This window comes from Camelina sativa, chromosome 20 (genome assembly GCF_030686135.1).
Source record: "Camelina sativa cultivar CO46 ecotype springtype chromosome 20, ASM3068613v1".
Classification (NCBI taxonomy): Eukaryota; Viridiplantae; Streptophyta; class Magnoliopsida; order Brassicales; family Brassicaceae; genus Camelina; species Camelina sativa.
Window position 1 is genome coordinate 13,716,868 of NC_141899.1, and position 15,784 is coordinate 13,732,651.

Below are 15,784 nucleotides of genomic sequence, written 5' to 3' on the forward strand. Positions count from 1 at the left end.
TGAGGCTGAACATGAAGGAGGCTCAGGATCGGCAGAAGAGCTATGCTGATAAGAGGAGAAAGGATCTTGAGTTTCAGGTTGGTGATAGAGTGTACCTCAAGATGGCCATGTTGCGGGGTCCGAACAGGTCATTGACAGAGACTAAGTTGAGTCCGAGGTACATGGGTCCGTTCAGAGTGGTTGAGCGGGTGGGACCAGTGGCATACCGGTTGGAGTTGCCTGAGGTTATGCGTGCGTTCCACAAGGTATTTCATGTGTCGATGCTGAGGAAGTGTCTTCACGAGGGTGATCAGTTGTTGGCTAAGATTCCTGAGGATCTTCAGCCTAACATGACTTTAGAGGCGAGACCAGTGAGGGTGCTCGAGAGGAGAGTCAAGGAACTTCGGAAGAAGAAGATTCCTTTGATGAGAGTCCTGTGGGACTGTGACAGAGTAGAGGAGCAGACTTGGGAGCCCGAGGCGAGGATGAAGGCAAGGTTTAAGAAGTGGTTTGAAAAGCAGACCGCGACTTGAGCTTGTCTAGCCGGGTCCGAGTTGTAGTCCGTGGCTGGAGCGGGTACGGAGTATTCCAGCCCATCTCTCTTGATATTTGGTCGCTTAGGGGTGGTTGGTTGTGCGACTAAGTATCAAGATGAGGTGGTGCTCGGGATGCGGGTTGTTGGCTCCGGTTGTTGTATTTTTGGTTTTTCTGATGTAATTTCGTTGAGATTGTAACGATTATGACATTTTTTGAGATTAATAAGATGAGTATTTTTTCTTTATGTTTGACTGTTGTTGTCATGGGAAAAGGGAAATAGCTCGGGTTTCTATTTTTGGAAAGTTTCCATAAATAGAAAAGTTCCACAAAAGGAAGGTTTCCATAAATAGAAAGTTTCTAAAAAGGGAAAGTTTTGTGGAAATGTTGAGGTAGATCTAGCCGGGAGATATTCGTTGGCATCAGTGTTTGTTTTTGCTCAAGGCCGTGCGGGCCCAACTCACGTGATACCGATAGCTCGATGGACTTTGTGGCCAGAGAGTGGGAGTGGTATGTTGCTCTGGATGACGATCCGAGAGCGCGCTTGAGGGTGACGACCCAAGAGCGGGATATGTGAGGCTCCCTGGATACCGTAGCTGTGAGCCGCGGCTCGGTAGTGAGCCGGTATGTCTCGAGGGTTGCGACCTGAGAGCGGGGGGAGTGGGTGTGTGAGACTCCCTGGATACCGTAGCTGCAGGCTGTGGCCTGGCAGTGAGCCGGTATGACTCGAAGGTTGCGACCTGAGAGCGGGGGGAGTGTGTGTGTGAGTGACTTCCTAGATGCCGTAGCTTAAGGCGGTTGGCCTGATAGCGAGCCGGCATGATTCGTTGGTTGCGACCACGGACGGGGGAAGCACTGAGTTGTGAGCAAATAGTGTTTATGATGCGAGTATATTGGCTAGAGGGAGACCTCGAGGGTCAGTCGGAGGTGTGCGGGCTGTTGCGACAGTGGCACGGGAAACCTTGGCTGACGGTGTTTAGTCCGGTCTGGGGACGTGCGGGCCGTGCTGACGGTGGCACGGAGGTCCTTGGCAGATGGACGGTATTGCGGGATTCGGGGACGAATCCATATTGGTGGGGGAGAATTGTAACATCCGCGAACCAATTTTTGTAATTTTGGTGTGGGTGTCGATCGACACCCTTGGTGGCATCGATCGACACAATGTGTTCCGGTTTGGTCGGGTTCGTTTTAATTGTCGATTGGTTCGGTTTGGTTCAATTAAAATCCCTAAAATCGTGTGTAAAAGGGGGAAAACGACCCTAGGTCGTGTTATTTTGTTGGTAGTCGCCGCTTTTGAGAGAAAGAGAAAGAGAGAAAAGAGAGAAAACGTTTCTGAGTTTTCTGGACTTGTTCTTGGAGATTTTGGAGAGATCTGAGGCTGTAGGAGGGTTGTCTGTTGCTGGAAACGAAGGGGGAGCTTCTGGAGGTGTTGTTTTCCACGTTTCTCAATCCAATCTTCTTGTTCTTGAGGTGAGTGCTTGACCATGGTTGATCTAAGCATGAGATCTCTCTTGTTTGTGTGTTTTCTTTGCTGTTTGTGTTGTTTTGTTGCTTGGGTTCGTTGCTTTTGTGATTCCCAGTGTTTTCTGAGGCAATTGGGTGAGATTGGGACGGATTCGAGATGTTTGGGAAGGAGAGTTCGATGTTCGGTTTCGCGCAGATCGTGTCTGCAGAGGAGGCATCGATCGACACTTGGAAGCATCGGTCGACACCATTTGGAGTGGCATCGGTCGACACTGTTTAGCATCGGTCGACACCTTTGGTTCAGCATCGGTCGACACTTTCTTGTGGCATCGGTCGACACTAGTCTCAACCGAGACTTGTTTTCCTGGTTTGCTGTATTGCTTGTGTTTGTTTGCTTGCTTGACTTGAGGGTCTCATATGCTTGTGTGTATAACCCAGTAGATGGGAGGACGGCCTCACTAAGTATTTATGATAATACTTACGCATCTCAATTGTTGTTTGTGGTGTGCAGGTAAAGGAAAAGTGTGATCGTGGAATCAAAGGCGATGAGGAGGAGGATGTTCTAGAGGCTTGATTGATTGTGGTCTAGCTGATGTTAGGTTGCTAGATTAAGTCATTGGAACATTGTAGGATGTTAGCTTTTGGTTATTTCTTTGTTTGGATTATGATGTTATTGGATTATTTATGTTGGAATATTATTGGAATTGTTTTATTTGGTTATCCGCTGTTATTGATTGTTGTTAGGATGTTAGTGGGTATGGGACCACTAGTAAATGAGATATAAAAAAAAAAAAAAAAAACGGGAAGGGTTGTTTCAAACATACCGATCTAAACCCGTTAAGAGAACCGATCATCTAAACCGGGAGCTTGACCTGGATTTGGACTTCATCCCTGAAGGCCCAATGACGCTGAGAGGCCCACTGCCGAGGTGACGAACCGACACTTCAATTCGCCTGCGGCTGACCTAGTAAGAAGGGAAAGACTTTCCTAATCAGTTCGCCTGATTTTAGGAAAGTCAATATATTTAATATATTCGAATATATTCCATAGATCTTTGAATACCTATAAATAGAGGGCAATTCTCTCATTGTAAAGATCATCCAATTCTTAATACAAAAACCCTAATTCTTCTTAGTTCTTGAGCAAAACCTAACTTGTTTCTCAAGAGATTTCATTTCTCTTTTCTTGTCTACTTTGATCCAAGTTCTTTAAGAGATTGTTATTGAATTTGTTTCTCTCCCAAACAAATTCATTGAGAGAAACCTCAGTTTCTACAATTGGCGCTAGAAGGAGGGGGGACCTAAGTTCTAAAAACACTTCTCTTCTAGATCTTATCACAAAGAAGCAAGAGCCAAAACTATGTCGTCAATCTCCAACAACGGTGCCACCAATGCAACCGCCCCACAGCAAGGCGACCCAACGAACCGGGCAACCAACCCTCAGGACGTCGCCACGGATCCACCTGTCGCTGCACCCATCACGCGTGTCTACGCGCGGACGAGTATTCACCGCACTTCGGCTAACCCTGCAGATGAGTCCGCAGCACCTTCCAACGAAGTGGAGGAGGTCGAGATACCCCATCACGGGGATCAGGAGACCGACGAGGTACCACCAGTCAACGGAACTGTCGAAAGACAGGGATCGCCCGCGTGAATCGCCCAACGAACCCAGTTCGTCACCATGGACGATCTCCGTCAAATGTTCGGAACGATCTCCGTCACATGTTCGGAACGATCTCCAAGGACCTCTTCCAGGCGATCTTTGCAACGAATCAACGGCTGGATACGATGGGGCGCAGCGCACCCCTACCACGTCAACAGAATGAGGTACCATCACAGGAGGTTCGGAGGAACGAGCCTCTAATCCGCCGCCTGTTCAGCGACCCGTCGTCCTCAACTTTCCGGTTCCCGAACCAGCACGTACCATCAGCACTCGCATCAGGGGGACAGCCTCGGTTGGGACAACCTTCTCAGAGAGATCCGGCCACACCTTCCTGCCCTGAGCTGGAAGAAATGCACCTCAAGATCAAAGCTATGGGATCCCTCCTCCACCGAGCTGTCAGCTCAGCACCTGAGATCGATAGAATGTTTGAGGCCTCGCAGCAGTCTCCTTTCACCCAGCGCATCTTGGAGACCTACGTTCCGAACGTAAAGATAAGAGTCCCAACTTACGATGGAACGAAGGATCCAATGAAGCATCTGACCTCGTTCATGGCAACCATCTCCAAAGCTAGGTTCACCGAGGAGCAGAAAGATGCGGGCCAGTGCCAACTGTTCGTCGACAGCCTGGTAGAGAATGCACTGATATAGTTTTCCCATATCCCCCCAGGCACAATCGACTGTTTCAAACAACTGTCGACAGCCTTCCTACGGAATTATCGGGTGTTCATACAACGCGACGCTTCCAGTGCCGAACTATGGGAGATAATCCAAGGGCCCGACGAACCCCTTCGGAAGTACCTCACCCGATTCAAGGAAAAGTACGCCACTATAACGGTCGCTGAGGACGTCGCAATCGCTGCCTTCAAGAAAGGACTCATTCCCGGCTCCCGATTGCACGTGGATCTCAATATCATGGAAGCCACTGACCTGGACGAAACCCTTCATCGAGGATCTCGTGTCGCTTACGTTGAGGAAGACGAGGAGAAACGAGCCAATAAGCTCCCTCCTCCTCACCCAGCCGTGGCCAAAGAAAAGAGTCGGGAAACCTATCAGGAACCTCGGAAGCACCACGACCCGAGGGACCCCAAGCGCGGAGTGGTCAACGCGATATCTGAGGATGAAGGGCAGAACACCGCCTCTTCCGATACACAAGATGAGCTATACTGCGATTTTCATATGTTCGGCGGCCACTCAACAGCCGAGTGCAAGCACCTATCCAATTACTTATATGAGAAGTACCTATCCGGCAAAATCAAAGCTGTGTATCAACCTAAAGCTTCTCGTGGCGGCCGCGGAGGACGAGGTCGAGGAGGAAGGTTCGGGCGATCCAACCTGGGCCGAGGTCAGAAGGGCGCCAACCAACCCAATAGCACACCAAACACTCCGCAACAGCCACCTCTCGCCGAGCAGCAGACGCCGGCGCGACACCTCCAAACACCATCCAAGCGTAAAAAAGGACAGCAGAGCGATCAGGCGGCACCTCGGGGTCGTATCTCTATGATCATCGGCCAGACCGACGAATGCCCGGATTCTGTCCGAGCGCTGAAAAAACGAGCGCGTCAGATCTATAACATTCAGGCGATGTCCGAAGAAGAAGCGCTAAGCACTGACCCCATCGCATTCACAGCGGAGGACGCCAAGAGGATCCATCATCCTCATAACGACCCTTTAGTGGTAGAAGTCAGGATGGGCGAGTTCGACGTAGAACGTGTCTTAGTAGACACCGGTAGCACGGTTAACGTCCTGTTCTCGCAAACACTGGGGAAAATGGGTGTCGCGCCGGAGCAAATCAAACCAGGAGGCAGAACGCTGACCGGGTGCGATGGCGTAGCCAAAACCTCGATGGGCGACGTAAAACTGCAAGTCAAAACTGGTGGCATAACAGGCAAGACCAAGTTTGTGGTCATAGATGCCCCACCAATCTACAACGCCATCTTAGGATCACCTGGATCTACTCCATGAAGGCAGTTCCTTCCACCTATCATCTCTGCCTAAAATTCCCAACGGCTGCGGGAATTTATACGTTGTATGGCGACCAGAAGATGTCTAGGACCTGTTCCAGAACGAGATCGGCTGAAGGCCACAGGATGCCGAATCATACAAGTTAACATCGACGGAACAGACCCCTCCCGGACGGTTGGAATTGGGGCCGAACTCGACGAAAGACTCAAGACCGAGCTGGTAGCGTTTCTGAGATCGCGATCCTCGACGTTCGCCTGGTCCACTAAAGATATGGTAGGCATCGATCCGTCAGTCACATGCCATAAACTCAATATCGATCGCACTTTCAAACCAGTTCGGCAGAAACGACGGCGTCTCGGTACCAAGAGAGCAAAGGCGGTGCAGGATGAAGTCGAGCGACTCCTGAAAGCCGATCAGATAATGGAAGTACAGTACCCCGACTGGCTGGCCAATCCGGTGGTGGTCAAGAAAAAGAACGGTAAATGGCGAGTCTGCGTTGACTTCACCGACCTCAATAAGGCATGTCCCAAAGACTGCTTCCCGTTCCCTCATATCGACCGACTCGTGGAGGCCACAGCAGGTAACCAACTCCTCTCGTTCATGGATGCGTTCTCCGGATACAATCAGATCGCGATGAGCCCAGCCGATCGCGAGAAAACCGCGTTCATCACGGATAGAGGAACCTACTGCTACAAGGTGATGCCATTCGGCCTGAAAAACGCAGGGGCGACCTACCAACGCCTGGTCAACACGATGTTCGCCGACCTGTTAGGAAAAACGATGGAAGTCTACATTGACGATATGCTGGTCAAATCCCTCATAGCAGAACAACACGTCCAGCACCTCGCCGAATGCTTCGACATCCTAGATTGATTCCGGATGAAGTTAAATCCCACTAAGTGCACTTTCGGGGTTACCTCGGGGGAATTCTTAGGATATATCGTCACAGAACGCGGAATGGAGGCAAACTAAGCGGTGCTGGGACTCCCATCGCCAACCAACAAACGAGAGGTACAGCGCTTAACAGGTCGAGTTGCCGCGCTAAACCGTTTCATCGCCCGATCGACGGACAAGTGTCTCCAATTTTATCAACTTCTTCGGGGCAATAAAGACTTTCATTGGGACGACGCCTATGAAGCTGCCTTCGGACAGCTTAAGCAGTACCTGACCAATCAGCCGGTTCTCGTAAAGCCTGAAGAAGGAGAAACGCTATACCTCTACGTCTCCGTCTCCAGCTCGGCGGTAAGCCGGGTGCTAGTCCGAGATGATCGCAGCGACCAGCGACCAATATTCTACACAAGCAAGGCTCTCAACGATGCGGAGACACGCTACCCAACCTTGGAAAAACTCGCTCTCGCCTTGATCGTCGCCTCCCGGAAGCTACGACCTTACTTCCAGTCGCACTCCATTGTCGTGTTAACCAACCAGCCGCTCCGGACGGTCCTTCACAGCCCCATTCAGTCCGGGCAAATTGCGAAATGTGCAATCGAGCTAAGCGAGTACGATATTGAATATCGTTCTCGCCCGAGCTTAAAGTCACAGGTCCTAGCGGATTTCATTACTGAACTATCCCCTGACCTCGAAGAGACCATACCTAAGGAGGAACCCTAGACGCTGTTCACCGACGGCTCCTCTTCCAACCAAGGATCTGGCGTTGGAATTATACTCCGATCTCCAACGGGCGAAGTCCTCGAGCAAGCAATAAAACTCGGCTTCAAGGCATCAAACAATGAAACCGAGTACGAGGCCGTCCTAGCCGGACTACGGTTAGCTCAAGGTCTGGGGTAACTAGCAGCCAAGTTTTCTGCGACTCCCAGTTAGTGGTTAGCCAGTTTAGTGGGGAGTATGGCGCTAAGAACGGGCGCATGGAGGCATATCGCCAGTTACTCCAGATTCTTTCCGCACAGTTCGCCTCGTTTGAACTAATCAAAGTCCTGAGGAGCGAAAACGCGACAGCAGACGCTCTCGCCACCCTGGCAAATTGTTCCGACCCAAGTCTGCGGCGAACGATCCCAATCGAGTGTAGCGAAGCTCCCAGCATCGACCACGCCGACGTGGCGTACACCATCAGCGACGCCGTAGACCCAATGGATGTCGATCCACCTGTCCAGGAGCCGGTGGGAGTAATACAACCGCCAGACGATTGGCAGCTCGAAATAAAGAAGTACATCGAGGACGGCAGCGTCCCGGAGGATCGCTGGCAAGCTCGCCGGTTGAAGGCCCGATGCGCACACTACGCCATGATGGGCGGCAACCTCTTCCGACGCAGTTCGTCCGGAGTCCTTCTCACCTGCGTCGATCGAGAGGAAGCGGAACGAATAGTGACAGAGGTCCATGAGGGTGACGATGGAAACCATTCCGGAGGGCGTGCACTCGCGTTGAAAATCAAGAAGGATGGTCATTACTGGCCTACCATGGTCGCTGATTGCGAGGCATTTTCGGCGAAATGCGAACCTTGCCAACGCCACGAACCTTGCCAACTCCCGAGCTGCTAAACACCGTCACCGCGCCATATCCCTTCATGCGTTGGGCGATGGATCTCGTCGGCCCACTACCCCCATCAAGGTCAAAGAAGTTCCTCTTGGTCCTGACTGATTATTTCACTAAGTGGGTGGAAGCAGACTCGTTCAACAAAGTACAGTCACTGGACGTCACCAACTTCATCTGGAAGAACATCATTTGCCGCCATGGGCTCCCTTACGAGATCGTCACCGACAATGGAACACAGTTCACCTCTCTTATCACTATACGCTTCTTAGGCAAGTGGGGAATACGTTTGAGTACCTCGACCCCTTGGTACCCTCTGGGAAACGGCCAAGGCAACCAACAAAACCATCATAGACGGGTTGAAGAAACGTCTCGGACTCAAGAAAGGGGCGTGGGCAGATCAACTCGACGGCGTGCTTTGGTCCTATCGGACTACCCCACGACGAGCTACGGAGCAATCTCCATTTTTGTTAGCATACGGCATCGAGGCTCTGGCCCCAGCCGAAGCTGGAGTGCCTACATTACGCCGCGCTATGCTGGTCGACGATTCCGAGCTCAACGACAGCATGCTGCTCAATAACATTGACTTCGCTGAGGAATTGCGCGATCAAGCTCTCGTCCGGATCCAGAATTACCAGAATGCCGCGGCTAAGTATTACAACAAAGCTGTTCGCCAGCGCAGATTTAATGAGGGCGACCTGGTGTTGCGCGAGGTGTACGAGAATACAAAGGAGACCAACGCTGGGAAACTCGGTGCTCGCTGGGAAGGGCCGTATCTCATCTCCAAGATAATTCGCCCTGGAGTATACGAGCTCCTCACCATGGAAGGCAAGCGGATAAAAAACTCTTGGAACGCGGCTCACCTCAAACGATACTACTACTAGACCATTTGATTAAACTCGGTTTTTGAAAGTATGTATACTACGAACTACGACTAGCTTGATCCCGAATTTCGGGTACGTAGGCAGCCTTTGATTTCTTTTACAAGATCTCGAGGGCACAGCTAGGAAAACAATAAGATTTCTTTTATCCTGAAAGGACTTGTTATTTCAATTCATGACTGCCATTTCACCACATACAAAGAGTATTCGACATTGGCATATCGCCCTAGAATGACGGTGCATAAAAAAAAAAAGGGGGAGAGCTACAAGCAAGAACAAATGACGATCTAATGCAGTAATAGGTCTTCTAGTCTCGGGAAGCAGATGCGAAGTGTAACCCCCTCCTGTGATCTCAACCTCCTCGGCGATCCACAGGCGTAGAGCTCGAGAGGTCAGACTCCAACGGCTCCTCGATGGCTATACCTTCCAGATATGCTCGCCAGTGTCGACGCTCCCGCCTCAGCTCTTCTAGCCGACCTGCTGGCACTTCTGCCCCCTTGTCCGCCATTTCCTCCAAAAACACGCATGGACCCTCCACGGTATGACTCTCCCGATAATGATGATCCGTGGCTTCCAGGTGAAGGATGTATTGGCGTAACTTCTCTATACGACCCCTATAGATCGAGATTTCCGCAACATGCAGATTCTCCGATTCGCCTAACGGCTCGTAGTCACCTTCCGGCAGGTCGGGCAATAAGGTCCTGGCGACCTCCCCCTCACATCGATCACGATCGGCAAGTAGTCGGGTCATGCGCCAGCTCGCCAGATAGAAGCCTCTGGCGATGAGCTCGTCAAGAACCAAGATGGTTCCTTCCAGGCGGCAGAGCTGGTAGATGAATTTATATTTCAAACGGAACGCCTTGATATACAAGCTCATCCGCTGACAGCGGGCTAGATAGATGCGAATCTCTCTTTGCACGGGGTCCTCCTCAATGTCCATGGCGAGTTCGTGGGATGGGGGCGAAACCGCCTCTTCTATGGGAAGGGCGATATTCGACGCTTCCGGGTCGAATCCGCTGACCCCGGCAGCAGTCAGCTCTTGAGCTCGCCTCAACCATGCAGATCGTGTTGTTGTAGGCATACTTTGCAGTTAATCTTTCTGAAGTTTGGATGAGAGATGCTCAACAAACCCCCTCTTCACCTATTTATAGGAGGAAAGGGGGAGATAAATGCTGCGTCCCGAAAATCTCGCACCAATCAGATCGTGGGAAGATACGCGCTGCGTCCCGAGACTCTTCCACCAATTAAATTGCATTGTGAAACCGCGTCTATATTTAATGTAGCGGTTACGCCTCGGGAATGAGCAAAAAAAAAAAAAAAAAAAAAAACCTACTCAGTTCGGAACCGATCTACTCGACATCTCGGCCAGTTGATCGACCTACTCTCCATCAGGAGATAAATCGGACCAAGAGAACTCCGTTCGGAGTTGTTCCGATCATAAGCCTCCGTCGCGAGGCACATCAAGCCCAGAGAATTCTTCTAGAATTGTCTCAATAACTCCTTGACGAGAGATAAGCCAAACCCAGAGAATTCTTTTAGAATTGTTTCGTAAGTTCCAGTTCGGATGGATATAAGCCAAACCCAGAGTTTTAAATTTCGCCTTTCGACTTCCGAACTGGAGCAAAGAAGGTAAGCCGAAGTCCTATACTTCGCCCTTCGCTAAAGCGCATTAACGCTTGGGTTAAATTACCCTCAATAAGGATTATTCAGTGTAAGCCGGGAGACGTCTCGCCTCGTTTGAATTTCCAATTAAAATAAAAAAGAAACTTTATTGCAAGGATGAATTGTTTGAACAGGATAAATACGACAGAGAATTAGGAAATAAATTATAACGAAAGGATCAGATCGCCAAAGCATGTCAACCATCCAGGTCAAGTCCGGCGGCAATCTTCCTGGTATCAGCTTTAAGACGCTTCGGCATGGGCCATAGGAGTTGAAATCCCGTTTTCTCCCAGTCCGCATGATGCGACTCTAGTGCCCTGACCTTTTGCTCGGCCTCGTCCATACGAGCAACGGCTTTTCCTCTCTTCGCCCTTAAGGAGGTGATCTCGGCGTCCAATGCCGCCAGACGGTCATCGATTTCATTCTTCTTCATGCGGTGATAATACAGCTTGTGGCATTGTTCGCGATGCACGGATTCGATCTGCGCACAAGGTCGTCGATCAATAAAGATTTGTTATGATAAATCCGCATAGATAAAACTAGGGTTTGTTACCTGGCGAACGAAGGCATGAGCAGCAGCAGCTTCAATGTTGTTGGCACGTCTGCTCGTGTAAAACGTCTTCACCTTGGAGGGCATGAACTCGCCGCTCAAAGAAAAACTTGGTTCGCTGGGAATCGAGTTCCCCGACTGATAGCACTCATTGCAGTAGTCGATCAAGCACTGCGGCATGTCCGCCACCCTGTCCAGACCATTTTCGATCCAGAACCTTGGATGGGATTCGAGCAGCTTAAGTTTGAAAAGCAATTCACTTTGCGACTGCTCTATTGCGGCTAATCACCCGCGGTACTTGGACACGAGAAAGGAAGGTCTCTAATTCCAGCCTCTTCTCCGGACTTACATGAAACATTAGCATCCAGGGAGCCCGGGTGTTCGGGTAAAAGGGCATCCCTCGCTCAATGGCTTCCGAGTTTGAGAACGTCGGGACGTCGCTCCTCACCTCGACTGAAGAAGCAGTACTGCCAACAGAACTCGGCATCTCGAAATTGTTTCGTCAAAGTTACGGTAAAATCAAGCATGGGGTAACCATATTTATACTAATCCTAGACGAAACATTTCCAATTTCAATATTGGAAAATTGCCCTTTTCATTTTCTGACAAAAAGGCGATATTCCGTATAAGCGCAAAAGGGAAATTTCCAAAAGAAAAACAGAAGTCGGTCGCCAAATAGGCAGCAATATCACAAAGTCTTAAAAAGGAAAATACAAAAAGAAAGGAGAACAGAAGGCATTCCTAGGGGATGCTGTCAGACAGATCGGCCCGGAAAAGCCCGGCATTGGAGCCGTATGGGTGTCGAACGGTGTCAGGAGCCGTAGTTCCAGATTGAAGCTGTCCAAAGTCAAGTTGGTCTGGAGACATGTCGAGATCGCCTTCTCCAAACGCCATGTCGAGATCGCTTCCACCTCAGTCCGAGCGATCTCTTGTTTCTCCTTGATCTTGGCAATCAGATTGTCCGGAATGGATGCACCATTCTTCAGAAGATAATCCATGATCTCCTCAAACCCGTACGCTTGGTTGAGAACATCCTCTTTTGGACGGACCATCTCTTGCTCACGCAGGTAATCCTTTACCTTGTCAAGTCGGCGCTGCGCTTTCTTCGTGGTGCCCTCAACCTTGGCTTGGCGATCTAGGCGAAGTCGTCTCATCTCTGACTCGAGCTTTGCCCCAAGATCCTCGAACTACCTCGTCAGCTCGGCCTTCTCTTCCCCCAGAGCTTTCTCCTGCGATTCCAGCTCGGCAACCCTCCTTTCCAGGTTTTTGCAGTCTTGCTCCTTATTCACAAGAAGACCTTTCAACTCCTTGATCCTCTCGCTCTTTAATTTATCCGCCTCTCGGAGATTCTCCAAGCACTCCTTTACTTTATCGAACTCGTTTTCTGCCGAGGTCATCGATTTGACGCGCCTATCGTACATAAGAGTGAGTGTAGACATGTAGGCGGCGGTCTGCATTTCGAACCGGAACGAAGTGAGAATCTAAAGGTGCAATATGAATATATATAAGGAGGGCGATGCGATTCGAACCTGGAGGGCGGACTGAGCGGCTAAGACGTACTGATCTCTGAATTCCAGTTCGTCAAGCGGCGGCAGCATGACCGAAGACACCGAAAGTTGTCTGCACAACTCCCCAGCGGCTTCCTTGTTTCACACAAGAGGCGTTTCCCCAAAATAGTCGAAGCAGAATTGGTCAGTTCGACCAGCAGCACGTCCAACTCAGAAGCGGTCATATGATTCGAGGCCGGCCTCTTCCGCAGAGCGTTTCAGACCTGTCTCCTGGGCGGGGTCTTTTCCTTTGCCCTTCTCTTTGTTTTTGTCTTTCTTGGACTTTTTCTTTTTTGAACCGCCACTCGATTCAGCGGCGATCTGTACTGCGATGATCGGCTCAGTCGGTGGAGGAAGAGATGAGTCATTGGGAGCTCCGTTTTCATCTTCTAAAGCAGGATCTGGGAGCTCTTCACCATCTTCAATCTCGTCACCATCTTCAATGTCAATGAATTCATTCCCGTTTGCTCTAATTCGGGATCGGCAGTCTGTTCTACGCGTGGGTTCACAGATCGGAGCATCTCGGCGGCAACTATTATGGTCGGTGGGACCTCGGAAGTTTGACCCAACGAGCTTGCGAAACTGGCGAACTGCATTCTTGCCTTGCCCATTGCTGCTTCCACGCGACGTCGAGAGATTTGACTCCAGCTACGGTCTGCTACACGGAGAAGAGAGTCCTTGACGTGTTCAAATCTGGAAGGTAGTCCCCGAGTTGAAGAAGGGCGAGCTGTAAAACACATGAAATTTAAAATCCGGTCAGAACGAGATTGTCTGATTTAGCGAAATAAAGAATGAGACGATACCCGGCGAATCGTTCCACACTCTTTGGCGTCCGCATTTCGGATTTTCAAAGGAGCGGTCGTCAACTCGGACAAAGAAATAGCGAGCTCTCAACTTCTTGAAGTTACTGACTTTTTCCCCCGGAAGGAAGTTATGAGCTGGTTTCGCGTTAACCATCCACAATTTGCTACCCTGGCTATTCTTGAAGTTTGTCAGCTGCTCAAAGCACTCTATTTCAAGAAAAACCTCAGCTTCGGCCGCGATTGTGAGGGCGGCGACGAAGTTGCAGATACTCCCTGGGGTAAGTTGGCATATAGGAATTTTGCGATGATGGGCGTATTGGGTGAGCAAATTAGGAAGAGGGAAGAACAACCGGCATTGGGAGAAGAATCCCTCATATAAGCAGATGTACCCGAGAGGCGGAGTCCATGGACGTTGGTGATCTCCGGGGATAATAATATGAACACCAGAATTGGACAGGCCACATGAATTCAATACATCGCCAACCGACTTAGCAGTGCTCGTCGTCTTCTCGCCCCCAATTTCATCTCGGTGATCTCGGAGAGGAAGGAGGTAGTCAATCATGGCGTCGTCAGGAGCAAGTCGGACTGTTTCACCATTTGAATTGTCAGGTGGGAGATCGGAGATTGGCGCAGCATTTCCGTGACCTTCGCGATCATCTTCATCGATCAAAGAGGGGATTGGAATCTCGTTGGATCTGTGCCTTGAGGAGCATTCGGCCTCCTCTGGTCTACTCGGCATCTCGCCTTGGACCGATCTGATAGCAGTCGGAGGTTGCCTACTGGAGTTCTTGCGGATCAATGGTTCACTTCTGGTAGCCGACGAGGAAGCCATGGCCGAGGTGAAGAACAATGCAGATTGCCGAAGAGTGTAGAAAAATTAACGAGTAACAAAGTAATTAAGGGCGAAGAGAGAAGGAGATCGAAGTAATTACCTTTTGACGAAACGGTGAAAAGTGAAAACAATCGATGGATATCGAATATTTATAGAAGGGAGTGGGCAGCAACCCTACGCGGAGTCATAATTGCTTATCTACCCTATGCGACGCTTCAGTTTCCGAATTGATAGACGCGACGTATCGGACACGTGTCACCCGACTAGAGGATGGCGAAGCGGCGCGATAATCAAGGAAATTAGATTCGGATCTCTTTACAGATTAAATCGGATATTCTCTCTTAAAGTCCGGTCATTCGAATTAACTTCTGAATGTACTGAACTGAGGGGGGACTAATTGTTGGTGCGGGAATTAGTACCCCCAACATACCAATCTAAACCCGTTAAGAGAACCGATCATCTAAACCGGGAGCTCGACCTGGGTTTGGACTTCATTCCTGAAGGCCCAATGACGCTGAGAGGCCCACTGCCGAGGTGACGAACCGACACTTCAATTCGCCCTGCGGCTGACCTAGTAAGAAGGAAAAGACTTTCCTAATCAGTTCGCCTGATTTTAGGAAAGTCAATATATTTAATATATTCGAATATATTCCATAGATCTTTGAATACCTATAAATAGAGGGCAATCCTCTCATTGTAAAGATCATCAAATTCTTAATACAAAAACCCTAATTCTTCTTAGTTCTTGAGCAAAACCTAACTTGTTTCTCAAAAGATTTCATTTCTCCTTTTCTTGTCTACTTTGATCCAAGTTTTTTAAGAGATTGTTATTGAATTTGTTTCTCTCCCAAACAAATTCATTGTGAGAAACCTCAGTTTCTACACTTTTTTCCTTTTTCCTTTTGTAATTTTTAATGAAAATGACAAAAACTAATGAAGGAACAAACCTTAGACGCGAATTCAAACAAATTAACGAATTGTAATAAATTAAAACAACGTATAGGTCTCTCGTCGTAGGGTTATAAATATAGCCGTTGAGTTGATCGGGTTATAATATAGCCGTTGCGTTGATCGGGTTATAATATAATATAGCCTTTGAGTTACAATTCGTGAGACCCAAGAAAGAAAAAGAAAAAACCAAAGCGCTTGCTAGAGAGAGAGGGAGAGAGAGAGAAAGAGATTAGTAGGTTTTGAGTAGAGAGAGCGAGAGACGCAGAGGGTTTTTGATTGATTAGAGTGATGGAGCACGAAGACGTTTTGAGGAAGATGTTCATGAAGGTATCATCGGTTAAATTTGTGGGTCGCTTTAAATTGATCTCCACGGATGTTCGACGTGTTATCGATTCGAAGTGTTTTCAAAACGAGTTTTTGGCGGAGCAGGCGAGGAAACCCAATAAGATTCTTTTCTCCTCATGGACGGAA

General features: G+C 49.4%; 2 protein-coding genes across 2 annotated transcripts; both read left to right on the forward strand.

The window, feature by feature from the left end:
- Window positions 1-3,764: 3,764 nt before the first annotated feature.
- Window positions 3,765-5,600, forward strand: LOC147918828 (uncharacterized). Its single transcript, XM_087503725.1, has 2 exons — window positions 3,765-4,236; window positions 4,306-5,600. Exons 1-2 carry the CDS (start codon window positions 3,765-3,767, stop codon window positions 5,598-5,600), a joined length of 1,767 nt encoding a protein of 588 aa, XP_087359851.1.
- A 1,865-nt stretch (window positions 5,601-7,465) lies between these two features.
- On the forward strand, window positions 7,466-8,095 carry LOC147918829 (uncharacterized). Its single transcript, XM_087503726.1, has one exon. The coding sequence runs from the start codon at window positions 7,466-7,468 to the stop codon at window positions 8,093-8,095; it is 630 nt and encodes a 209-aa protein (XP_087359852.1).
- The last annotated feature ends 7,689 nt before the right edge of the window (window positions 8,096-15,784 follow it).